Source organism: Anopheles nili, chromosome 2 (genome assembly GCF_943737925.1).
Source record: "Anopheles nili chromosome 2, idAnoNiliSN_F5_01, whole genome shotgun sequence".
Taxonomy (NCBI): Eukaryota; Metazoa; Arthropoda; class Insecta; order Diptera; family Culicidae; genus Anopheles; species Anopheles nili.
Genome location: NC_071291.1, coordinates 70,186,580 through 70,212,754, shown reverse-complemented (window position 1 = coordinate 70,212,754; position 26,175 = coordinate 70,186,580). Strand labels below are relative to the sequence as shown.

General features: G+C 43.8%; 2 protein-coding genes across 2 annotated transcripts in view; both read left to right on the top strand.

Moving 5' to 3' along the window:
* Positions 1-278: 278 nt before the first annotated feature.
* Positions 279-2,166, top strand: LOC128732141 (membrane-bound transcription factor site-2 protease). The gene is made up of 2 exons (XM_053825309.1): positions 279-353; positions 438-2,166. Exons 1-2 carry the CDS (start codon positions 279-281, stop codon positions 1,893-1,895), a joined length of 1,533 nt encoding a protein of 510 aa, XP_053681284.1. The 3' UTR covers positions 1,896-2,166.
* A 2,611-nt stretch (positions 2,167-4,777) lies between these two features.
* The window catches only part of LOC128730574 (uncharacterized), a 47,321-nt gene continuing 25,923 nt past the window's right edge, over positions 4,778-26,175 (top strand). The window contains exon 1 of the mRNA XM_053823646.1: positions 4,778-4,958. Coding sequence (XP_053679621.1) covers positions 4,778-4,958 — 181 coding nt within the window. The remainder of the gene's footprint in view (positions 4,959-26,175) is intronic.

Below are 26,175 nucleotides of genomic sequence, written 5' to 3'. Positions count from 1 at the left end.
GACCCCGAGCGGCGGCGTTATTACGGTAAAATTTGGCGCTGTCAAAAAACGCTTTGACAGCGGCTCTCTGGAGCACGCTCGCATTACGCACCGCCAAATGACACTTCCAAACCAAAACAAATTCTTTACTGCATAATGCAATCTGCCGGGTTCGGGATCGGAAAGCTGCATTTCGCCACAAAATAATTGCGTTTTTGCAAAAACACGAGCAAAATGTGCCATAGGCAATAGAACTATTTCCTATCCGGAATCCAACGTGAGTGAGTCTTGCAGCCAGTATGGAGCTGATTGTGATTTTAGCTATTGTGGTCCTGATGTATGTCGTCCTTCTGTTTTTTGATGGATTTTTCAAGGTAGGTCTTTTTGGGGCATGGTACATTAATTATGCACTTCAGCGGCATGATTCGTACTAACGGTGCGTTATTTCTCATCTACAGAGCTGCATGCACTACCCATATGATGCATTCCTACGAGGGACGGGGTTGACGGTAAAGTTCCTAAGGCTGCAGTGGCACACGACGGCACTGAATCGATCCATTGTCAAGTGGAGCACTAAATACCCGAAAATACTTGACTGTAGCTTCAATATCGGCGTCTATCTGTCTCTGCTGCTAATGCCCTTCGCTGTGGTTATGATTATCATATCCTCGTTCCACACAAGCCTGCAGCGGCAATCTGCACGGGTTATCGCTTCCGGAGGGCCTGGTGGCGATTCCCACGCTCCAGACCGTCGAACTGTCGAGATCGATCTGCTAGTACCTGGTGTGAACCTGCCCATCAATGAAATCGGCTACTATATCGCGGCTTTAGCGATCAATAGTGTTGTGCACGAGCTTGGCCATGGACTAGCTGCGGTGCTAGAAGACGTCCAGATCAAAGGTTTTGGGATGCACGTGCTGTTAATAATTCCGATGGCCTACACGCAACTCGATTCGGACCAGCTTAACACTCTGAGAGTGTGGAAGAAACTGCGAGTCATGTGTGCCGGTATCTGGCATAATTTAATATTGGCATTGTTTACGTACCTGCTGTTCATGTCTACGCCGCTGCTTTTCTCCGCAATCTATCGCACGAGCGATGCAGTAATTGTGACGACATTGAAAAACAACTCTCCGCTGGCTGGACCGCGCGGACTAGAGCAGGGCGATATAATCAAATCCATCAACAGCTGCGAAATCCACCATGAAGAAAGCTGGTTCGAATGTCTGCTTCAAACGATTCAATCGCCACCGGCCTACTGCGTTTCGACTGATTTCGTACACCTAAACGACGAATCAGTACCGATGTCGCACAAGAATGACGGTCTAATCGAGTGCTGCGGAAGCGACAACACGGCGGCCAGCTGTTTCGAGTACATGGTCGATGCGAACGAGGACGACGTGGCGTTACCACAGCACATGTGCCTGAACATACGCAAAACGATCGAAAGCAGTTTCGGGTATTGCCAGCACAACGGACAGTGCTCGGAAGGCCATTGCTTCAAGCCAAGCATCAACAACTACACCACGATAATGCAGGTTCGCCGAGAATCGAAACCGGACGTCATCTACATCGGCCATCCTGGCGATGCGACGCGAACCGTTATGGTTTCACGGTTTGTACCAAAAACGGCCTTATTTACGCCGCGGTTCGCAGATTCGATCCAACTGCTCCTGAAGTATGTGACCGTTTTTGCTCTTGGGTTGGCGTTCATCAACGTTATGCCATGCTACGGATTCGACGGGCAACACATCGTCAACACGCTACTGACTGACGGCACGATCCAACAGCGGATACCGCAGAAAAACAAACGTGATATGATTTCGTTAGCCATTAACGTCGTCGGCACTTTGTTCGTGTTCATACTGCTCATCAAGGTGTTTTGGTTGTCGCTGTACCGGGTGATTTCCGTTTGAGGAGTGCATTTGGGAAGGAGCCGCCATATGACATCGAATTCCATTTATGTAGGAAATTCAACCGTAGGTTAATGCATAGGTAAGCTGCCTAAGCGCCCATAATAGCTTGTATGTCCCTAGTTTCGTAGATTGGAAATGAAACGTCTCCTTCAAGGGAGACAATTTATTACATGAAACAATACAACTATTAGTCACACACATTGGTACTAGATCACTGGCAACTAGCACTGATTACAATCATTTATAGCAGATACCTATCGACGTCTTGATATTAGCCATATAATAAAATTGATCACTGATCTAAGCTAAAAAAATGGACTATCATTAGAGCTCTGCGCTCTTTGCAAACAATTCTTGCATATTTTTTTCAAAAAATCTAGCAACAAGTTCCAAAATTTCGGAATACCCTATATTTGCAACAAGCATATACAGCGCCACGACGCGTTTCCGATCAGCTGTCCGATAGATAAACATTCAAGCGAAGCCTTCACCGCAATTTACAAGTAAAGAAATCTGCACAGACTCCGAGCAGATAAGCAATCGCATTGCTCACCCGTGAACGCCTTCATTGGGGAGAATCACGAAAAGAACACGCTTTGCTCTCACGCAACAGGACGAATTATTAGCAAACGAGGAAGGGTTGCCTGTGGGAGGCAACTCGAGCCAGTTTTCTCCAGCGGGTGGAAAATCTCTCGCAAAGATTCGGCAATGTGTTGAGACCGGCAGTCTGTCGGAGGTGACTCGTGTACACTTTTTTGGCGCATCGTGCTCGCATCAACCGATCCCAGACGTGCTTGTGTTGTTCGCACCTTTTTTATGTCTTTTTCAGTGCCTCTACGCCTTTCGGAGCCTGCGAAACAGCCCTCGTCCTTTTTGTTCTAGTCATTCACGAGCAAGATGTGAGAGGCCTTTTCCTCGTTTGGCTCTCTTTGCGCGCCAGACGAGCGATGGTACGCTCTCGCTTAGTGTTCGAAAAAAAACCCAAGTTTCCTCGGAGCCACGCGATGTGCTTCCTCGAATGCTAGTAGTCGCCAGAGCGCATTCGAGCAGTGCGGTAGGTTCGTCCTTCGGGTACCACGACGGGACGCGTGTAGTTCCAGAACGGCCGCGTGACGATTGTTGCTGTCTCGTGTTTTTAGTCGTTACGTTTTACTTGTGCTCTCTCAGCGCCCCCTACCGTATTACGCGGCCGGAAAATCCGTTCAGTTTGAATGCGCCACACGGCACCTCTTGCACGCGGTGGCCCGATTTTGTGTCAGTGTAGGTGAGTGTGCAAAGGAGAGAGCGCCCTTGGTGTATAACGATAGCCCTTCCTGATGGGGTAGCTAATTTTCCACTGAAGGTGACGGAAGTGCAAGTGTACGGGAATCAGGGAAAGACACAATCTTGTTTACAGTTACTGCGGTGTTATCACTACAAGGTATGCTCTCGAAGCCTCTGTTTATCTGTTTGTGTTCTCTTATGCCTACCCAAGTTCCATTGCCTACTAGATTTATCGTTGATAGAAAAACTGAAAACGCAAGGCTCTTGTTGTGCTAGCAAAACACTGTAGTTTAACAGCATACTCCTCGCAAAAAAATGTAAAAAGTTTCACTAAATATTAAAGCATTCCAACACAAATCACAAATCGTTTTCGTTACCAGTCCTAGAACATTCGGGAAAACGCGGAATCGATTTGACGCGAGACCTACGTGTGAGCAAAAACGATCGGCTGATGGCATTTGTTTTTTTACGACCTTAAATCAAGCGCAGAGTGTTTGAGCGAAATGTTGTGGTCCGATCGCAAAGAAAGCAAATGACTGTGGTGATGAACGTGGGAGAACGCCGAACGAAGGGAGGAAACGATTGAGATAATCTCAGATCGGTTGGGGTAGGAAGGAGCGCAGGGAAAGTCCCAGAGGAGATCGAGAGTGGTGACCGTATGATTGTGATACTACATACTCCTAGCCGTGCCGTCTAATTATAGCGGGAAAACGGAAATTTCTTTCGAAAACCATACCACCAGCTTAGCGGTGGGGGTACCAAATGTACGCTGAGGGGAAGTGTTTTACAGAGTAAAATACTAAGAATATTGAGAAGAAGTTCGAATCAAAGGGTGAGGGAAATCAGTAGATTGGAAGGATTTGAACAAAATGCGAACAAGCATACGAAAGTGACAACAAACATGTGTGCAAGACAGTAAATAATCGATACGTACGCAATCCTGCTTATACCGCTAAATACCAGTTTAAAACTTGTTTTTCGTTTTTAACTAATCGTATCATCAAAAGTGCTGAAAGTCGAGTGTAAGAAAAATCTGATTATGTTGCTTTTTTATACATTTCGCAATCAAAAGCATACCAAGTCAAGTAAATGTACCATTGCACGGTGAGTAAATCGTTTAAAAGTGGACTGTCAACACGGTTCGTTTGTTCGTTGAGTGGTTCGAGACAGAGAAAAGGAAAGAAAAGTTAATTGCAAGCAAATTATTGCAATCCTCGCAGAAGTGGTTCGGAGTGACGAAATTTTCCCAATTCATGCGCTACCCCCCGGCAATCGCAAACTGGGTGACATATTGAAGGGGATATTTTCAAGAGCACTCGTTTCACGGCTACCACAGGGTCACTGTCAATGAGCCCCAACGCGTGTGTGGTGTAAGATTCCCAAATCCGAACCCAACCAAGTGGCCGCAGCCTCTCGTCTTCGACTTCGCGTATCACAGCATCCAAAGCGGTATGCAGCGCACGAATTCCGTACGTCCCCGAACGACTTAGAATGATCAGGACGGATCAACCGGCTGCGGATCTGATACTGACCACAAGCCGTAACCTGTCGTTTACCGCCGTGCGCTACCGTCCAACGATTACCTGCCGGCGGAACGGCCACATCGGAGCACGAGCAAGATGAGTGACAAGCTAACCGGTGGACGGTACAACCGTATCAGTCCATCCTCGGGCCGGGGGTCCATCATTGCCTATTCGCCACTGCCGAAGTCGGAGCAGGACTGTCTACAAGCGCCCGGGAACAACTGCCTCGCAATCCCGCTTTCCGCCATTCAGACCACGGCCGACCACAACAGCGTCGGTCATCATGGACCTCATCCGGTTAACCTGGGCCACGCAAACTCGCTGCCCGTGGTTGGCGGTCCTGGAGGTGTTGGGCTTGGTCCGGGGAAGGTACCCAATGTGACGCATGGTCTGGTGCCACATGGTGATGGTCAGAAGCACCTTGCCAATCAGCACCACAACAATGGGAACAACAACAACAATGGAAATCACAACTCCAGCGGTAAGTCCTTCGTCAGGCCAATCCCCAGGCGGCTGGGGGAATTTATGCTACGTTTGGTTTTATGTGTTCTGCATTTATGTGTGGGTGAGCGTGTGCTTGTGTAGCGGTTAGTTGCTAGTTCTATGTTTGGTTGTTGTGTAATTTTTATTGGAGCGAAATAATTCGCTCAAATTTAGCTGTCGGTTTTGCTTGCTTAGATTTGTTTGTCCTGAGCCTACAGCTCTGCAACTGTAACTAGCACTGTTTTGTTTTTTTTGCATGTTTGCATTACTCACTTACATTCTCAATATACTTGAACTCTGGACGCGCAAATGGTACAACATAATCCATAGTCCAAACAAAATTGAAACGAAGCTGTTGGGATAATAATCTCAGTTCCTATAGAAAAAGGGAGAAAGGTGGATTAATGGCTGCTTTTCCCACCTCTAAACATCATGTTCAAAATTCTATAGAATGCAGTCTATAAAATAAAAATAAATCTTCTTCTATCCACTACATCCTTCGACTCATTAATCACACCAACTCATAGACTCTCCAACGATGTTCTTATCGGAAAAAGCTGTCAACGTACTAAAGTGTTCCTTTCCCATTGCAACTCATTAAACCCGACGACAAATTAATCATCCTGCCTGTCCAGTCTCTTTTTCAACTTGGTTATTCGAAGGCTTAGTTCTGTCGCTTACTGGAACGATCTCTCGTTTCATTTCGCTTTCTCCCTACTCGGTAAGCTTGAATCGCGATGGAAATATTACTGAAGGAATGGAGATGATATGTGCACTTTATGTACATCCTGTCTCTTCTCACAATTACTCTTTTGGGAGAAGCAGTTATTGCTGCAATTGCACACGACGCTGAAATGCTTATAAATCTGTTCCGATGCATTTCAAAGAAGCGGAATATGTTGCCTCATGACTGGTGTTCATCTAGAGTGTTTTTCTTTGTCAAAACAGATTACGTGCCCGAAATGCAGCCAATGACGAAGTTCATGCGAAGCACGAAACCCTCATTAATTCTAAAAAATATTTTGCCATCTCATTCGGCTGGAATAACAAAACTGACGCGTTTTTGTGCTACTTGTTACTATGTTTACTGTGCGCGGTTATTTCTCGAACTAAATTGACGTAATAGCTGTGGGGAAATTTAGTCATCCTCCTACAATGCTGAATATAATTTTATCTGCTTCTTCGTATGCTTTTTACCTGATATCGATGCCTACGTAGCGCAACACCAGCTGGTGTTGCTAGGTCGATTGTAGGACTTTCTGCTCATTTTTTGTTTTCCACCAGCAAAATAGTTTTCGAAAGCGATTCGCAAAAATAAACGTCGCGGACGCACGTGGCTCGTACCCGCGTATAGCCAGGGGCCGTTGGGGCCGGTCTCATAAAAATCAAATCATGATTATGCGGAATTTGCATGAAACGGTTTTGTATCGCGTAGTGCTATAGCACTAACTTTTTTGTACTCTTCGAATTTCAGGCATAGCTAAGCCAGCGTTTGTTCATATGGAATTCATAAGCATAAGCACAAGCATGATGCCGATTTGAATTTCAAATATCAAAGTGACATTAAATGAAATTTGCGCAACTTTTCATCGTGTTCCTATTGACATTTCATCGATTTTCGTCAGGCTCACATTTTCGATGAAATACATCGATTTGTTCTTTTTTCATGTGAATCCATAATGCATTAACGACGATATATCTACCAATGACCAGGCGTCTCCATCATAAACGAATGACAGCAATTAGTACTAAATTTAAAGCTGTACTTAACCTTCAAACCAAAACCATTTGTTATTCATTCTAAGGGCTATGCTAAGTTAAAAATATATTTCAGACCCATTAACGTCACATCGTAAACATTAATTATACGATGAACTCAAGATAGGGATAAAAAGGAATTTGATTAATGGGTTCGCCATTATGCCACCTCATCGGCCCTCCGTTGAAAGCTCTGGTTATGTTTGGAAGGCGCTGTAATGACAAAGTTTAAAATGTCATAGCTTAATGTAGTGTGTTTGTAATTCAGGCACATTCTTGTTCTTCAACGTAACATGTGTTTAGTTTTGAATACACATATACTTAGAATTCAATGCTACTTCACTGCTGTTTCTACCGTATTCAAATTGCCCTTTTCCTCATCGTTCAGCCAATACCATCTGATTCGGTTTCATCTCTGCCTACAGCTGCATTGCGACGGTGTTCGATGCGGAGTTGCCCTGCATCAGGAACATCCGGTTGACCGGAAGCTCAAATACCTCAAACAAAGGCATCGATTCATCTGTGGGCGTATCGGAATCGATTGGTACACCACCAAACCCCAAACTATGTCTAGAGTATCCTTTCACTTTTGACTCTCTGTCATCGTTTCAAACTAAAAGCCTTTCCGTACGATTCATAGCCGTTGAGCAGGGTCGAAATTGATCGAAAGGCGATAAGCGTACGAAGCGTTCGAAAGCACCTCATGCACGGGCGTGGTCGTTACGGAGATCGAATTTAGCTCTGAAATCCTTCAACCATTTACATGGAACAAACGTAATCCAAGAGGCACAATCTATAGGTGTTTTGCTTACTACCAGAAAAGACAAACCTGAGTAGACGATTTCTGCTGATTAAATGCGAATTAACGATTGTCGTCCGCTTTATCAACGAAAACAGTAGACAAGAGATAAAAAAGTTCACCTGATAAACCCTAACTATTCGATTTATTATACAATTTACTCTGCTGTGTTGAAAGTTTTCTTGTTTTTTTTTATTTTCAATAATATAATATGCAATTTCAGACACGTAAACTCCATTCTAGACATCAGGGGATGTGGGTTTGTAATGATGAACTCCGATGGCACATGGCTGGTTTGTTTGCAGTGAAGGCAACCTAATGGTATTTTTACGAGCCAGGATCACGTTTTGATCGTTTCGTGTATATGAGTCTATCATTTTCTCTGGGGTTTTCACATATTTTATCCTTCGTTTTTCGTATCGGCCGAAATTTCGATCTGCTTAGAGTGGGATGAAAGCTATCATAAAACACATTACAAACAACGCCTTCCATAAAATGGATCGGCTGAACGTTGGAGTCAGACAATTTACCCCTTTGCTAACGGTTGAAAGGGTTTCGACCTTGAAAAAGTGAATTGAAATCGAAGATATTTTATAGTGCCGTGCAGTCACCTTTTCAGAAAAATGTATAAACATTTCTTCGGACACATCGTTTAGCAGGAGCATAGATTTTTGGCCAAAATCCCTTTGTAATTTGATCTTTGAAAGGATATGCTTAGTAATGATCCATTCTTAAATGTAATCATTTATATTCAATACACTATAATCTATTAAAAGAAAGCACTATTAACTAATAGGTATATGAGCTATGAGAAGATTAAAGCGGACAAATAAAATGTCACCTTTACTTTTTCAAGTCCGTCTGGGAAGAGCTCGAACGATATCGTGCACTACTAAGCACGATCAGACATTTCGCATAAATCATTCCCTTCATTACCCGATGAAATGCCCCTTATTTACTTTACCATATCGAGAAGTTTCTCTATTCCTTCCACGATTCCAGCAATCGTCTCGGTGATTAATGACTTGGTTGGTAAAAATTGAAAAACTCTCACCACCCAAACGGGTTGGTCCAGGTGGACAGCCCACCGAACGAAGAGAGTAACAACACGAATAGCAATTGAAAAAGTTGTGTTCTTCGTTTCTCGTCTTTTTTATTTCCTTGAAAGGTTAATACATGGAAATAATTCAATCTGAGCCCAACAGGTGAGCTGCAACGAGAAACTTTTCCATCATCGCACCGTTCTAGACCATGTTGAATCCAAAAACAAAGTAAAAAAAATCCAAAAAATAAGCGTTTTCTGTTGGCTCGTTCTTATTTTTGTCTGGCAAACCTCCGCAGGTGACGCAGAAATGTAAAACGAACTAAAAGAAAAATGCAAACAACCCTCAGGGAAACCGTACTCCAAATCCTGCCAATGATTAGCCTACCACCGGAGGGATTTCCACTCGATGCGTTTATCGCTGAAGGTCATTGACGGAGCGGCCGCATTGCAGTGGCTAGCATAAGTGGACGGTCAATAAAGGATAGAAGCGAAATTGTATTGTAATTTCCTTGAAGCTAAGCCTCGATCTGTGCTAAGGGTATGCCGTAGCGCACCGCTGACCAACCGTCCAGGAAGTTTCCGCAGTGTTTAACGAGCTGTTGACGGGACGAATTAGCGTTGTTGATGTTTCTACTTTGCCCTGAGAGCCGTGATAAAATTTTGGAAATCAACATAGAAAAGTTGTTTGAAAAAGATTTAATTTTCCATCTGATTGTCTTGTATATCGAAATCAATATGATACATTCAGAAATGGGTAAAAAACGCAGAGTTGAAATCAGTTTAGCTTGTGCGCCTTTTGCTGTGCTACATTGAGCTTAACTTTTTGCTCATTTCATGCAAACATACTGCTGCAGAATTGCATTGATGATTTTGAAAACTTTTCCAATACAAACTGCAGAATGCTGCAGTAGAATATTTGCAGATAGAATTATGGATCAAAGCTCCGTGAACTGTTGCAGCACGGAGAAATAGTTATGTTTCGTGTTTTGCGCAGACATTTCTTGCTGACTACGTTCTATAAAAAGGAAAAAAGTACACTTGTCCTCGCTTCTATATCGTATTCGATTGCACAAACGACAGCAAGCCAAAAAAAGGTGTTTCAGCTCACGAAGGGAGGTATTTTTCAATGTCATCGACACCGGTAACCAAAATACGAAAATACACGAGTTGTCGCTTATGCTTTCACGGCACTGCACCCTTCGTGCTGCTCAGCAATGCAATATAACAAACAAAAACTTACACTGGTGTAGTATTTACACACGTAAACACAATGGAGCGATATCGGAACAGGTATATGTGCCGCTAGAAAACCGATGGAGGCGCCTGGTAGCTTATTTCCAAAACGAAAACGACGTGATTGTGATCAGTGGAAGCGTGAACTGTTTGTAAATTTTGGCCCGAAAGGAGTGATGGTTTCCCGGTTTCCATAAAGGCTAGTCTACTTTGCTTCTACCAGTAGTCCACCCTGACGAGGCAGTCAAATTTTCCATTGGCACGAAATCGTAAATTTAGCTCACGTGAACTGTGGCGATTTACGTACAGCTTGGTTTGTTTTGTGCTTGGTTGAAAACGAAAGCGAATGACCTCGTGATGGATGAAAGCCCAGTTTTTAGCACCAGTTGATGGGTCTGTAATGATTTATAAAATTAAAATTGATACAGTTTGACACCTGAGAAATCAATCATCTTTATAATAATTTAAAGAAAATATGTCTGAAATATTTGTATAATTTATTACAAATTTGTAAGCTATACATACAATATTGTTTCAACTGTTAAATGTTAAATATTTTGTCTACATTTTTCAAGTTACTGTGGGTAATATATCATTATTTCAAAAAAGGCTGCTTCTTGTTGATTCCTTCAGTTGCATTTCATTCCATGCAAATCTCTCACCATCATCAAACGATAAATCGATTTCTTATATCCATAAAAAGACACAAAATATTGATGATTATCATTTGTTAAGTCAATTTTTGTCAAAGAGGACAATGGCAAAGAACAAGATTGTTATTCATGCTCCGTTGCCGCCTCAAACGAGAAAAAGAGCTGTTCTCCAAATGATCACCACTCTCAATTCCACTTTATCCTTCGATTCGTTGAGCATATCTTAAAAGAGGTTCCGAATGACATCCACATTCATGGGTTTTGTTGTGCTGCGTCCGATGTTTTGATACGAGCCAAATGTGAATGTCGTTTTTCTTCTGTCCGTCTTCCTGATTGTGTCTGATATCTTGCGGGATGAAATTTTATACTACCACAAAAAAACATGTCTTTTCAACAGAAGAACTTATTGATGATTAGTGTGCAGAATTTTTCAGCCAATGGGAGCCAAAAGGAACAAGTCAATTTGTAACTCGTGCCTTAGACATATTTTCTGCAATCCCCCTATCGACAAGTGGAAAAAATGTTCTAAATTTTCGGAAGAGGATTAGAAGCATCGTTCTGTAACAAAAGAACTTGAGTAAACTAATGAAAGAATAACCAGAACATCCTCGTATGTGCAATCGTTTTCGGACGCTAACTGGCTAGAAGCTTATCAGCAGACAACGCAGCAAGAGCCGGTTGAGACGGGTTGTTAGTGCGCTCATTTTATTATGGAAATGCTGACAAACGTCTTTCGATGGCGGTGATGCGAAACGATACGAACGCTTCGGTTGGTATAGATGGATTCTGTTTTGTTTCTCCTTCTTTGGTGGCAACGTCCAGACGCAGTCGAGTTTGGTCGTGAAAATTTACGAACCGACAGCGAAAATCTTCCCAATAATGATCACAGTCGAACAAGTTTCCAACGGAGCAAAGTTCAACGGAACGATTCTCGCACTGCTGATTGAAATGGGATATTTTGATGGCCAAAACCTTGTAGCGCATGGTTACGACAAAAGATTGGTAAAAGGTTTTGGCAAAGAAATTAAATTAGTTTATTTTTATGCAATCTGATGGACCTTTTTTCATTTCAAAACTGTTCATTGACAAGGTTGAATGACATCTATCTTCCAATTATACTATAGTATATGTTTTAAACCATGATCTATAGAATCGCTCTTAAATTCCTGTAAATCTATTTGAAAACTTTCAACTTTACGGTAAACGTTTCCAATACAATTCATGGTCAGCTTTGTAAATATAACTAACAATTGTACAAATCCATTGCCATGCACAAAACTGTTGCATAACCAAACGACTATGAAGTCAACTTCCATCGGCCAGTACGTGACAGTTCCGGTTCTGCTTCATACAGCAGTTAAATATTCATTACACACCATGGCTAGTGAGCAAAGGTAAAAGCACAGTTTCGGCATGCACGTCCAGATAAAATGCATCCTTAATGAAATACGCAGCAGGATGGTGTTCAGGCATGCATTACTGTTGTACGTATTTTGAGAATAACCTGCTACGCGGAATGGGACAGCAAATGGGAATTTCATTTACCGAGTGCTGTGTTCGAGAGCCGGTAATGGAAAACTCCATCCCACATGCACACTTTGCGTAATCGAGCCGCTTCAAAGCCGACGACGAGCCCGACAACCCGTTCAATGCTACAGGAAATTTAAAATCAGATTGAAATCATTGCAAACTGCTATCCCTTACTATGGTTTACTTTCCCCAGAGCTGGCTGTTGCACTGCTGGCGTGAAAAACAATGCCTTCTGACAACGGTTGCTATTTCTCTATTGGGATTAAAGCAGTTTCATAAGGAATAGGCAGGCTGGGAGAGATCGTGTGGTGTGAATCAGCAACCGATCCCTATCGGGCGCTTGGAAAGAACATCGTTGGAAGCATCCTCATCTCTCGAGATTTTTTTACCAATCCATTCCAATATTTTCCCCTTTTTTCTGTCGTCTGCTCCATTGGGGTGTGTGGGGCATGTTAAGCATCATCGTGATATCTTCAACCACGTTTACATACCGTGTTTTCGTGTTTTTTTTCTTCCTTCCATCATCCCACTCGTTCACAGCCATGTGTAATACACACGCAGATGGCAACGTCTTCTTTATGGGGTGTTCTTTTTTCACAATCTCCTTTTGTTTGCTCAACGATATGTCAAAAAGATAGGAATGGATATCGCCAATGGAGGCGCCTGGTGGGTGCGCCAATGGAGACGCCTGGTGTTTTTGTTTGCTTACACATCTACGAGATGGAAACGGTTCCCCAAGCTCAGCACCGTGAAATAAGTGAACGATAAACCAAGAACATAATGGGAATGAAACACATGATTGTAAAGATACATGATGTCACCAATGGGTGTTGTGGATGAAAAGTTAGCGAGAACCGGATGCACCACGTTTCAATCCTTTGTTTGTGTTAATCTTTTTTCTCCATGTTGCAGTTGGTCTTGATTCTTTTCCTCTCAATTACTCTACATGCAATCCCAATTCATGAATTTCTACCCCATTTCTAATGCCATTGCCCAGCGATAGTTCGTTCGCTAGAGTAATACCTTCACAAGGTTCTACTCACATCGCAACACTCTATCGTGCTTTAAGAGGCGAGAAAAGTAAATTGAGCCACAATAAAATGAATGCAGCATAAAAAAATAACAAGGTTGCTGATCTTAGCATGCGATGCAAATGCAATGAAATATTCATTTTTACGAGTTTTACGATGTGCTTCCGATGGACCGTCAGTGAACGCGGTAAAGATATTTATTCCAAATCGCTAGTGTCGCTTTCGGCGGTGCCGAAGATGATAAAGCGATTTACTTGCCTTTGTTTTTTGTGGCTTTTGTACCAACTGACTACGCAAGGCAAAGGAGCACAAAAATGACTAAAACGAGCAGGAAAAAAAACGAGAAATGCCAATGCCTTTCTGCATTCATTGCGGAATAAAAGTCACAGCGGAGGAACCATTAATTAATTAGTAGCCCCGGACGTACCAGAGCGCGATTTGAATGCCGACGGATGCCAAAAGATAAACGGTAGTGATTTGATCTTTTTTTTGCGGCCAGTATGATAGCATCGTTGTGGCGAGCGACCGGTCGACTTCATTAATCTTCATTCACGGCAAAATTAACTGCGTAAGCCCTAAAAGTGACCGACGGATTTTTGCTAGCTAGTCCAAAGGGAAATGAATTCGCTCTAGTTCCAGGTTAGAGCGTGATTTTCCACTCTTTCTTCCATTGTGATGGCTTGAAAATGGTATGCCAAGAAATGCCACCGGAGAATGGTGTCCTGGCACGAAAGAATTTGGAGGATTGCTCGTTGAACCAATCAACGTTGCAAAAAACGGTGTTGAAAGGAAGAACATTTAAGGCATAATTTATCACACTACTGCGCACTGAGCGAAGAATTTATTTTTTGTTACTTTCATGGAAGCATTTCAATCCAGCACTTTGAACTGATTCTATGGCTTTTGACTACTCTAGTCAAAGTACTTTTGTTTCATAATTAAAGCAATGAACGTTAGATGCTAGTTGTATAAATTACATAACCATCTGAGTATAAAAAACCAAGAATCAATATCAAATGAGGAGCATAATCGAGTGGCGACGGTTAATACCTTTTCCTAGTCACACGTTTTGTGGTGAGCTTACGATGATGGATCGACTTAATTATGACAATATCATATCTGGAGACGATATCATATATAATAATTCGCAGAGAGACCACCGTCACCTCCCATCGTCGTTTCAGAAATCTTCATTTATGCCATACCATATACAACGGGAAGCAGCTTTACTCCCGTGCCACGGAATGTAATGATTGCCATTTCCGGTCACCCACAGGAAGCGTGAGTCCCCACTGGACTGCTGATGATAAGAGATGACTTTCAATTAGTACCCACCCGATTACGCCATAAACCGGCGTCAGCAGTGACGTACGTGAAGAGCAATCGACCCATTATCTCTACGGGCATCATTTGAAGCTGCTTCATCAATCAACGGAACCAAACCCGGAGGCACCTAGTCGACAGTTTGCCGTAAACATTCGCTGTCGGCTGATGAATTATTTCGTTCCTGTAGCTCGGTTCATTGCCCTACTCAACACACACTGCACCGTTTATTGAGCAACCTCCCTGGCAGTTCTATCGGCACTGTTCAGTGTCGGCTTGCCAAGTAGTTAGTGATACGCCTCCAGAAAACGATCCAAACCAAAAAGGGTCTGTCTGTGTGCCAGTGGCGTTTATTTTTTCTGCATCTACTTTCCACTTGGTTGTGGGTATTGTTTAGCTTCTATCCAACGTATTTGCCCTCCGAACCAAGGTGCCCTGCGTGGTGCGTGTACCAATTAATTACCGACCATTGCGACCCTCGTCACGAAGACGGCCACCGAGCTGGGCTAATTCAATTTTCCCCAGCGACCCTTCGCACTTGGTACTCTCGGTTTTCCCTTTTTCTCGGTGTGTCTTTTCCTAAGTACACAACTGGCCACGATTAGCCTTGTGCTTCAGGGCAAGGAACCACCACGGGACGTGCGAGTATCTTTGGCTTCTGGTTGGCGAAGAATCACCGTTCGATGCAACGTTGCTGTTAGAAGGGCGTGAGAGAAAAGTAAGGCGACCAGCAAAACGATTATGTTGCCTTGCATTTACTTAACAGGCGAAAACAGAGTGCCCTGGCAGGGCTGGATCGGATCAAAGTAGTTACAATTATGCTCCCAAGGTTCAGCCTACAGTGTGTCAGGAAGCACCTTCAAGCAGAAGGGTTCGAAAACTTTGCCTCCCTACAGGAGGATGGGAAAAGAGGCTCAAAAAAAGGCAGAACTTGCCCTTCGATTAACACGAGCAAGCGTTTCCCACCGCTCCGGAAGTATCGAGTGCACATTATCATTCCTTCGTGGTCGAAGTCCTCGTCGGTCGTTAGCTATTCCGTTTCGAGGAAGATCAATTACGGCAGCGGCTCCTGGTTAACCCCGTTGGCTTTCGGTGTCGCTTTCATACGTCGTGCACACCACACCGGAAGTGGGTAAGTGAGAGTTCCCACCCATTCCTTGCCACGTTGTTCACTTTTTCGCAACATTCGCCTTTCCTGGCTTGAGTGCACCACTTTGTCCGCAAGCGGTCTCGGTCACCGGAAATACGGTGGTGTAAACGTACCCTGTGTGGATATATGCAGCAAGGAGAATGAATTTTCTTTGCGGAAAAATACTTGAAAAAAAACTCCGTTTAAGTAATGAACGGAGTAAAACGTTCCGTGGAAATTACCTGTCGCATGCTCATGATGCCCTTTTTCCCGTTAGTTCCGTGGAACTGGATCCAGTTGAAGGAAATTGTTTTCCACGCCAAGAATTTCCGTCTGGCAGCTTGCTCCACCGTTTCGATGCGGCCGCCTTCAAGAATGTACTGCTTTTGCCTGGAAGGACGTATGAGCTTACACTTTCGTTGTATATTCAGAGCAGGAGGCAAAAGTAACGGTCTAACGTGAAATGGTGATTTTCAGACTACGAATGCAAATGCCATGCAATGGGTTGGGTTGCAGTTGAAGAATTTCCACCAAACGAAATGGAACAATTTCCATTTTCATGAGCCATGTGGTAGGGTAGGGTTTCTAATATGGACTATATTTTTTTTATAGTTTGCATGAAACATGTATTGTGCCAATTTATCACTAGCGTGAGATGTTTTCTAGTTATTCAATCATTCCATAAAGTGGCAATAACCCAGCAAATTTTAACTTAATTTATAGTAATACATAATATTGTACATGAATACCTGGCAATAAATAGTGACCAATCGAAGTGTGCTAAGCAACTAGGCAACTGATTTTGTCTTGATGATGTCGGAAACAACTTCCATACTACCATTCTTTCAGTAGCTGAATAAAATATTACTAACATGATTAGAAATCGAATAACGATAGTTTTTGAGAAACTATTGCACATAAAGAAAGGATAAACTATTCAAAAGATGTTTTGTGTGCAGCAAATTAGATTTTGAATAAAGCAACAACTCTGTTTCACCGAAAACCTCTAAAGGTAACACGAATAAAAGGCTTCTTCATCGCCCTTACGGTCCATTCATACCATGGCCTCTTTTAAAGTCATGTCATAAAAGAAAACGAAGCGTGAAGCAAGCGCACCGGAAGCGCGGAACATTTCACCAACTTTTTCCGGTTGTGAAAAACGTGCAGAGGAAATCGATTAAAAGACAACCGCATGCACACGCTGGCAAGTAGTACGGAACGGTGGGACGGAATATGGCGGTTATTTCGTCACAAACCCCATCGTACGAGCACTTGCTATTGCCGGCACGTCTGCCAAACTTAGCGTTGCCAACCGGCGTCAGACTGCTGAAAACACGGTGTTCAATATCTAATCCAATGTATGGACCTCTGAAAATGGGAAGCATTCTTGCGAGTTGCCAGATGGCATCCGTTTATGGTATTTCTTTTTTCTTTCTTGTGAAGCAAACCGCTTCCAGCCCTCAAAACAACACAATTGTCCGTGGTCGTGTCGTATACATAGTTTTTTTTTCACGGATTGCCAAATTCCCTGTGATGCATTTTTGATGCACGATTTCGAGGAGCATTGCCGTCGCCTTTCGCTGCCGGATTTTGTGGTATTGGAGCACTAATCCAGTGATGTCCGTTGAATTTCGGCTTTTCGATGGCGTCCACGAAATGGCCCAAAAGTTGATTCAATCACTCGATTTAAAGGATGTTTCGATTCGTTGTTGAACGGTGACGTTTTCATGTTTTTACCGGTATCCAAACGACCAATCACGCCAGTGCTACGGGCTGTCACATGATAGGATTGATGTGTTTTTGAACTTCCGATACGCACACTCTGGCGATACTAAGGCACTGATATTGAAAAAGTACAACAGTCGATTTCATCCGAATGGAAGAAAAATCGATAGCAAACCTTCAATAGGGAAAAGTCCGCCTTCAGGGCTTGATTCCGAGGTTCTTTTGATGTGGTTCGTGGGAAGATTTCACCAAAATAAGAACAATTTTGAAGACAACTCAAACATAACCCCCAAGAGGCTATGCATAATTATAAACCCAAACGCACACTTCTTTTAGAGCGGGAAGGAGATCGAGAAGGGATCCTTTTTCCTTTATTCATTTCTTCGGTAAATATTGTACCCCTTTTCGGGCACTTTTTGCAAACCCAACGGAATAGACCACTTCGCAGACACCATGGGGAAACGAATGTGGAAACTACACCCCGAAGCCATGCCACAACGGTTGGGCAGTGAAAAGATAAAACCGTAAATAGCTGCTCCTTGGGGGGAAACTTCGGCCCGCTCTCGAATGTAAATAAGGTCCCGTAGGGTTGCTTGTTCCGCTCGGGTTGCATCCTGCTCGTCCTGAACCGATTGGAAAATTCAATTCCATCGATCCCTAACGGCCCATGGGAAGCAGAAGGAAATATTGCTTGATTTGCATCGACATAAATTACAAGCGAGAAAAAGCGGTTTTAAACGATCGTTCTTTTTTATTACAAGTCTAAAAGATCCTTCGAATCAAAGCATCGATCAAACAAACATTTTCTTATCACATTAAGAGGATAATTAATTTTGCCTTCATTTCCTGTGGTAAATGAAGAAATGATAAAATTTTATGCCGAACATGCAACAAGGATCTCTCCCATACATAACTGAAAAGCTTCTTCGTGAAGCAAGGCAATTATCCTGACTCGTTCATGAAAATATAATTTCCTATCAGCGGAGCATACAAGCGAAATCGTAACGCTCGCGTATTGCGCGAATTTTGCTCCGGTCACAATTCCCTCCCACAGATAAAGGAAACCCTCCCACTGGGGAAACCATCGGCAGAAAATCGTGATGAAGCGCCACAATCTGCTGACGACGGTGACGGTGGCTTTCGTAACGCCCCGGCAATAAGTAATGATGATTTCGCCCGAGGTCATAATCGTAAGCTATGGAGAGGCACGAAAAATCACTCAACCGTTCTCAACCGGCTTGCCGGGCACCGTCTTGAGCATCATAAATGGTCCCGAATGGAACCGAACAAACGACGGTTATGAGTTCTTGTGTATGTGTGGGAGTTTTTCTTTTTTTTTTCTTCGCACTGCTTTACAAAGGTCCCCGATTCCTGCGGTTTTCGAGGCAGTTGACGCCGTTGTGTTTCGGCAACCGTCGAACATTTGTGCAAAACCAAAGCGTATGAAATCGCCCTTTCGTGTGCTGTGGATCCAATGGGAGCACGGACCCCCCCAGTGTGGATGGATCTGGCAAAAAGGTCGCAACGTGGCGCTGGGTTTGGTCGTTAGTCTTCGGCGGAAACCTGCCGATTTGCCCTATCGTGGGCTTGTTTCCACGCTACTTTTCGCTCCCAAGCGAAGCCATTTAGAGCGGCTGTTGGTGGTATGATTGATTCAGATTAGACAGCGATTTTTTTCTTGCATTACTAACCGTTCTAAATCTAATCTAATATAAAACAAAAGGATCCTAAAATGTGAGGAAATTGGAATTACTTAATGCTAATCATCCGTAATCATCCAAATAATCATCCGTAATCATCCAAAATGGAAATATATCATCCAAATAAGCTGGCTCTGTATTATAATTACATTTTTAAAAATCTCTTATACCATAAATAATTATTCATGATACATTCCAACGCTTTCAGTCGACATTGTGATTTAATAAGCTTATTAATCGAAGAAAATTCTATCGTTTTCATATCATGATAGCCTTGTGCTATCTTCCAGCCACATAACAATAATGCAATACTGAATAAACCACGACGAAAAACGTCTACAACGTACAACGATAACACGATTCACGTGACGCAAACTCCACTCTCTTTTTACTTTATTGCTGCCTTTGTTTATCACTATTAATCACGATAATTGCTTCTTCGCAAAGCCCAAGCTTCTACACCAACATCCTTCAGAAATGTGCGAGAGAAAACACAGTCTTCCATTGTACGCTCTGTGCAGCATCAATTTCAATTGCCAAAACCAGGCAGCAATCGTTTTCCGAGAAGCATGCCTTCATTCACACGACCATATACTCGAGTAAATTTATTTTCTTCACCACTTGGAAGCCAACACCACAGCGGTTCGGTCTCGAAAGTTAAGCTTGTTTCCCTGTGCGTGCGTGTTAACGAACGGAGCATGTTCCGAAAATCGGCTCTTTTTTGCCCCCACGGCAACCTTTCCGTTGCGGTGGTATGATAAACGTCCTGATCCTGGTAGAATTATGGTCTTTAATAAAGATATTCTCCAGCCCCAGCGATTTATATCGCTTCTGGCTCCGTCTGGTAACACTTCTGCGCATTTTCCGTAGCACGGTTTGAGAGTCAGCTAAGTCTTAAGGGAATGTTTGCATAAAGCAAGCTGGCAATGTGGCAAATTGAAACCGATTGAAAAATGTCACCTTGCTGAAACACCAAAGCAGCTGCTAGCACTTGAGTTCTGCTCATCGTACCGGGCTGATCTCAACTCGCACTTTACGCGCGGGTTCGGCTTTGATTAAGAGAAATGATGACATTTTCGTCGCCCAGTCAAAACAAATCTCTGATTCAAGATAAAGGTCCTTTTTTGCGCATGCATAATTTAGCACGAAAGCGTGAAAGGACAGAGCTCGCCAAATCGCGAGGGGTTCGCTTATCTCCGTCACAGGTTCATTACCCAAACGGAATTCGTTTAAGATTAGCATTACATTTGCGCGTACTGCGCGATTGGTGAGGGGAGGTGCTGAATTATTGCGATTAGAAAGTAAAGTAGGTCGATAGAGAAAAAAAAACGTTGGAGCGTTAAGCGTGATTTTTCGACGAGGTTTCGTGGGAGCAAAATTTGCCTAATGTTTCTCGCGCCAACTTGCAAATTAAGCCAATCTGGATGGTGGTAGCGGTTTTTGGAAACCCTCGTGTTCGAGTCTTAAGATATTTTCCTTAGCATGAAACACCGCCGTGAAGGTCTCTTTCGATGTCGAGGTGGTTGACTCGATTATCCGCACCATGGCGATGGTTCATTTCCTGCAAATCCATCTCCTTTTCTCAATGTCACGGCTCGTTGCCTCCAAGATGGATGTCCTAATTAGATATTTTTTAACCCATAACCTCAATGCCGGAGACAATGTCAAAGATTTTCAACGCGAGCGATGATAAAATGGTAATGAAAAACAGAAAAACAAAATAAATGTTCTCGTTAACGGGCCACACAAATGACCATCGTGGATAAGGCCGAGCAGGTCCTTGCTAATGGATAAGGGAGCGTCTTGGGTGATGAATACATTAGTTGGCATTAGTTGACTCGTTTGTGTGTCATCAGTTGGAACGCAGTACAATAAAAGACCGGTCCGGAATTTTAACGACCATGATAATAAAACGTACGCTCACTTCATCATCTGTGTTTTGATTCGCTTATTTTTCGTTGACAAAGTAAAGCTTTAGAATATGAAGAAACTTAACAAGTACATTGGATTGAGGCATTGTCAATTTATCATTTGACGTTTTGAATGTAATATTCTCCATAATTCATCCTACAAATATTGCTCTCGTTCAGTTTTCTTAAATGCTACAGAGCTCATAAAGTTTGTTGTATGATCTTCACACAAGCATGGACAAAATGTGTCACTTACGAGGCATGTTAACTTGTAAAAACATCTTCCATAGTGCCTCTTGAGCAAGAAATTAATCTTTCTTACACAATCCAAACATTCACACGACCGTAAAAGGGGGCAAAGACCTATCAGGCTTGTTGAAAGCTTGTTTTCCGGTTTGCAACAATTCCCCCCTACGCTACCATTATATCTCACTCCCTTGCCTTCAGATGGATCAGTTGGAGAAAAAAATCCATCCGTTCGTTCATCCGTCAAACAGCTCTCAAATCATCGTTCAAAGACGCCAACCAGTCATCCATCGTACCGTTACCTCGACCGACCCAAGCATCTTTCTTCCGCCCAACGAGCGGCCATTACGCACCCTCGAACGATCACCACACATCCTGTACAAGCCGGGTTTCAGCGAAGCTCCAGCTGTCACAAGCCGGCTGTGACTCGCCACCGACTGCGTATCTGAGGATCCTTTCTAGCCGGTCCGTTTTCCGTCCCGCATCGCTCAACCCCGACAGCATGCATATTTATAATCAAATTTATGGCTTTTTCCTTTCCATCGTCTTGCTGGTGCCGGTGAAGAAGGCTTACGGCGTCGTCCTTCCCACGGCTACTAAACGAAACCGCCGGAAATCGCCGAAGATCCTCTTTTTGCCGGTGGTGTCTTTTCCTGCTCCCTGCTCGAGGGTGTTGTTTTTTCGTTCCTTTCTATGGCCGCTTATTTTATAGCCATCCTTCATCCGCCTGCTGGTGTTCTCGCGAAGAGAAAAGAAATTAAAAAAAAAAACACACACATATCCTTCCCGGTTGCAACGCTCCCGAGATGGTGAGAAGATGTGCTCACGGAGCTTCCGTTCGCTCACGCTCTCCGGCTCACGCGCTTACTCGCTCGCTATCCGCCCACAGCTCACCTCGTGGCACGTTCGCTCACCTTCGCCGTGGGGTCGACATTTTAACCGCCAAAAAAGTGTGCCTGTGTGGTGGCCCGACTCTCCCAAACGCGCCGTGTGCCAGTAGCCACGAGAGTGCTCTTTCTCGCCCGGGCCGCATTTTGCCGGGTCCGTTGGCCCCGGATCATACCGTGCCTTTTTCGCCGGGACCGGCTACCGGGCCGGGTAGCTCGCGTCTGACGCATTGCGGATATTTCAGGCTTGCAAGAATGGCACACTGGCTTGCCGTATCGTTCAAACCGGTACTGCTGCGGAAACCGGCGCTGCTTCCAGGTTCCGGGAGGCTTTGCAGAACCGCGTGCGTGTGCCGGGAAAAGCTCAAGCACCAGTGTCAAGCTGTCCTCTTGAGAGGTTCCTCGCGGAACCATTCGAGTCAGTCAGCTGATCGCTTGGGAAGCACACGGTTTTCCTCCGAAGTGTTCAAAAATGGGCCCGACTTCACATGCTTCCTTTCGTTTTCAAATCTATCGAGTTTATTTCTTCTTCTGTAAATTTATTTACTACAGAACGGACACAAAAGCAAATTGATATTTTTTTTCCGAAAATTTATAGCCTGCACAGTCAAACTCGATTTCTGCACATGCTTTGATCAAAATTGTTAACTTCAGAGCAAAGTTTACAGCAGTTGATGGAGAAGTTTTCCTTGTCTCAAAATACCGTTGCCCCAAAGCATATTGGTTCACATAATCCACCTAGTGTAACGACCAAACGAACGTGAGCAAAAAATTCATGACAGCATAAAGTTCTCCCTTACGAAGTTTCGCCGGACCTGTGCTCGTAAAAAATGGGATGCCAAAAGAGTTTAACAATTCAACCCGCAGCAGTCACCCGGCTAGTCTAGGCTCATGATCGTTTTGGGACGTTGCAGTTCATTTGTATTGTACTCGTAGAATAGAGTCCGCTTGCGCTTGATCCCAACGGTCGATAAAACTATCATCTAAGACGTACGGTGTCTTTATCCACAACTCCGTGAATGTGGCTTTGATGAGGCTTTACCGATGTCAAAACTTCTAGCTTATATAGTGCAGCGCAGGGAAAAAAACAACTCGGCTATCGTTTATGTTTACGCTGCTGTAGATTGTATCTTCTTCGTTTGGGGGAGGCAAAATAAATTTAAAATAATTTTACACTTCCCTTTTTTTTTGGAGGAGGGAGGCCCAAAAATATTTTCCTCGTTGCTAGTTCTGCTCTCTCTCTCTCTCTCTCTCTCTCTCTCTCTCTCTCTCTCTCTTCAAACATTGAATGCACCGAACCGGATGCTAATGTTGGATCGATACGGCAGGAAAATTGTCATCATGATACTTCATGATACTTTGAACGAAGCATGGAAGCATCAAGGTGGTATCGAAGCTTTTCCGGCGCCACTAGCCTTGCGCCATGAAGCGCCTTTTCAGTTGACACCCACCACGCCGCAGCACGCTTCGGAACGGATTTGTCGATTCATAATCGAATAAAGTATTTATATCTTCGCATCCAGCACCGGTTGTTGCGAGTTCCATTTCGTTCGTGTCACGTTTTCCAATTTTGACTCAACGCTAGATGAAACAGAGGCGCGGAAGGAACTCGCTCGGCGCCAGCAAATGGGGGCTCTAAAAATGTTGCAAAAGTTGTCACTTCTCATCGGGCGCAAGTATAAAAGCATTTTGCTTTCCGCCAGCAACGCTGTTCAGAGCCGTGCCATTATCGGGCTCTGGCTGCGTTTGCGAGTTCTTCGAAGTCGTGAAATTATCGGTAGCGTAGCATTTGCGATTTTCGATTTTTATTCCACCTTGCAGCGAGGTCTACTCCCTGCTGTGTGAAGGAAGGATGTTTTTTTCCCTCTTCATACCTTGTGCTGTTCATCCTGACGGTCGTGTACCACGCAAGGGCATTTTTTGGGGGGATCAAATGAAAGGGAAAAAAATCACTCCACTCCCCCACAGAGAGGCAGAATTTATGGGCGTCCATAAAATATCAGTTTTAATGATTTTCGTTACCACCAGAACGGTCCGAGCTTCTGTAGTGGACATTCGCAAAAGCGCAAAAAAGTGAGCGACGGTAGAGCGAAAGAGCAAAAGCAAAACGCAAGGATTTTCGCCACCAACCTTGATCATGAAAACCAGATTCATGTGCCCTACGCAAAAAGATGAGATACGGTGCCAAGATTAAAGGCACGAACGAGCAAAAAGAGTGAACAAATCCTTTGTCACCGACCACGCAGCCCGGGGTCTAAGGATGGATGAAAATGTGATGCTTTTCACGAAGGACCTTTTGTTTATTCATTCGCCTACACCCCATCTTTCTAAGAGAGACAAAATATCGCACCTAGAGGTTAGACCGAGCAGGCTCTACCCGAACCCATCTAATGAAGTGTTTGTAGGCCGCCCGCTGAAATTAAATTTGTTTCTCAAGTTCCCACTCTCCCGGTGAAATAAGGGAAGAAGGCAACACGCCGATAATCGGAATTTTTCGTTACCTTCGGTCTTGACCTGGCTCGATCCGCAATACGCTTCACGAATCGAGCACCCGGTCACGTTTGGCAGGAACGAAATAAATTAGAGCACAAACGCTTATCATCATAGCGTTTTGTATTTGCAAATAGCTGCTCCACTGCCGTATATCCGTGCTGCGGTAAGGTGGTCGGTTTTGGTCAGCTAACGGCAATAACATTGTTGAATATTTTTACCAACCAGCAAAGCATTTTGTTAAGCTGAAAAATGTAACCCCAAGCGGAGAATTGATGTACTTGCGACATCCTGGAAGGTGCGTACTAGTTCAGTTAAAGCAATGGAGACGCCTGGTTGTTTTCACTAAGTACGAGCGATGTTCGATGTCTTAAATATTTATCCCATGATTCAGGTTTACCTAATGCGACATCCATGAAGTTTTGTATAAGTTCAGTAAAATCGATGGAGACATGTTTTCATTAAGTACAAGCGATGAAGGTGCCTTGTTGTTTCCTCCGAATATATGTGATGGAGACGCCTGGTGGTTTTCGATTAATACGCTACCGCATAGCTAATGTTTTCCGTTTCATTGGAACGAACTCCACTGTTAATGATCGCTGCTATGTTGATAGTTAGTTTACTTTTGATAAGATTATTTGCATTTTTTCGCCTTTAAATTCGACCGTCACCCAAGCACATTTTATGACGTGATATTAACTCCCATTGGCAAATTGGTTTGACGAGCTGCCAGTAAATAGAATGTTTCAACGTCAAATACGCCATATCAGTGGCAACAAGTTCACTTGCACCAGTTCATTACTGCACGAAAACAATCATTTCGAGGCGGAAACGTAAGAAAAAACAAAAGATAAATGAGGCCGAAAAACGAACAGTGAAGAAAGCACACTCTGCGCCCCTGTTCCGTCCCATAAACCCCGCTGCACCACTGGCAATAAAACTATGTCAAAAATGCTATCCCGGCAGACTTTCTCATTGCGCAAAACTTGGCACTTGTCTCGCAGTACGCTCGCCAGCGCATGGTGCCGTTTTCTTCCTTGCCAGATGGAAGCCCAAAGGGGTCGACACAAAACAATTTGTAAGTTCAAGATCGCCGGTTCGCTCTAGCAAGACACCTCTCGAGAGGAATGGGACGGGCCAGTGGCCAATAAAAGGGACGTTTCCTCCGCCCAGCGGTGGTTGGACCTCGGTCAAACGGGACCGAGCCAGCAAGCCGAAAGTCATTACAGTTTTTATTGTTTGTTCCCGTAGTAATGTAGCTGTGCACATTAGTCTAGCGAGAAGCGAAAGGGTTAGCAATAATGTATAATAGCCGGAATGGTGGCAGTTGGGATGTTAAAGCAATTCAGAAAAAAAAAGAAACGTCAAACAGCGCCCTGGGCACGAATGCATGATTCCAGGACATCCCTTTGTAGCCACTAGCATCTAGACATGTTGTGTATTGCTAGATAAAAGTCAGTTCTACTCCCTTCTAATCCTATCAATTCGAAATGCTCGTTTCCTGTTAAACGTTAGTCGATCTGTCTGTCCTGTCGATCTACTCTAGTCATCC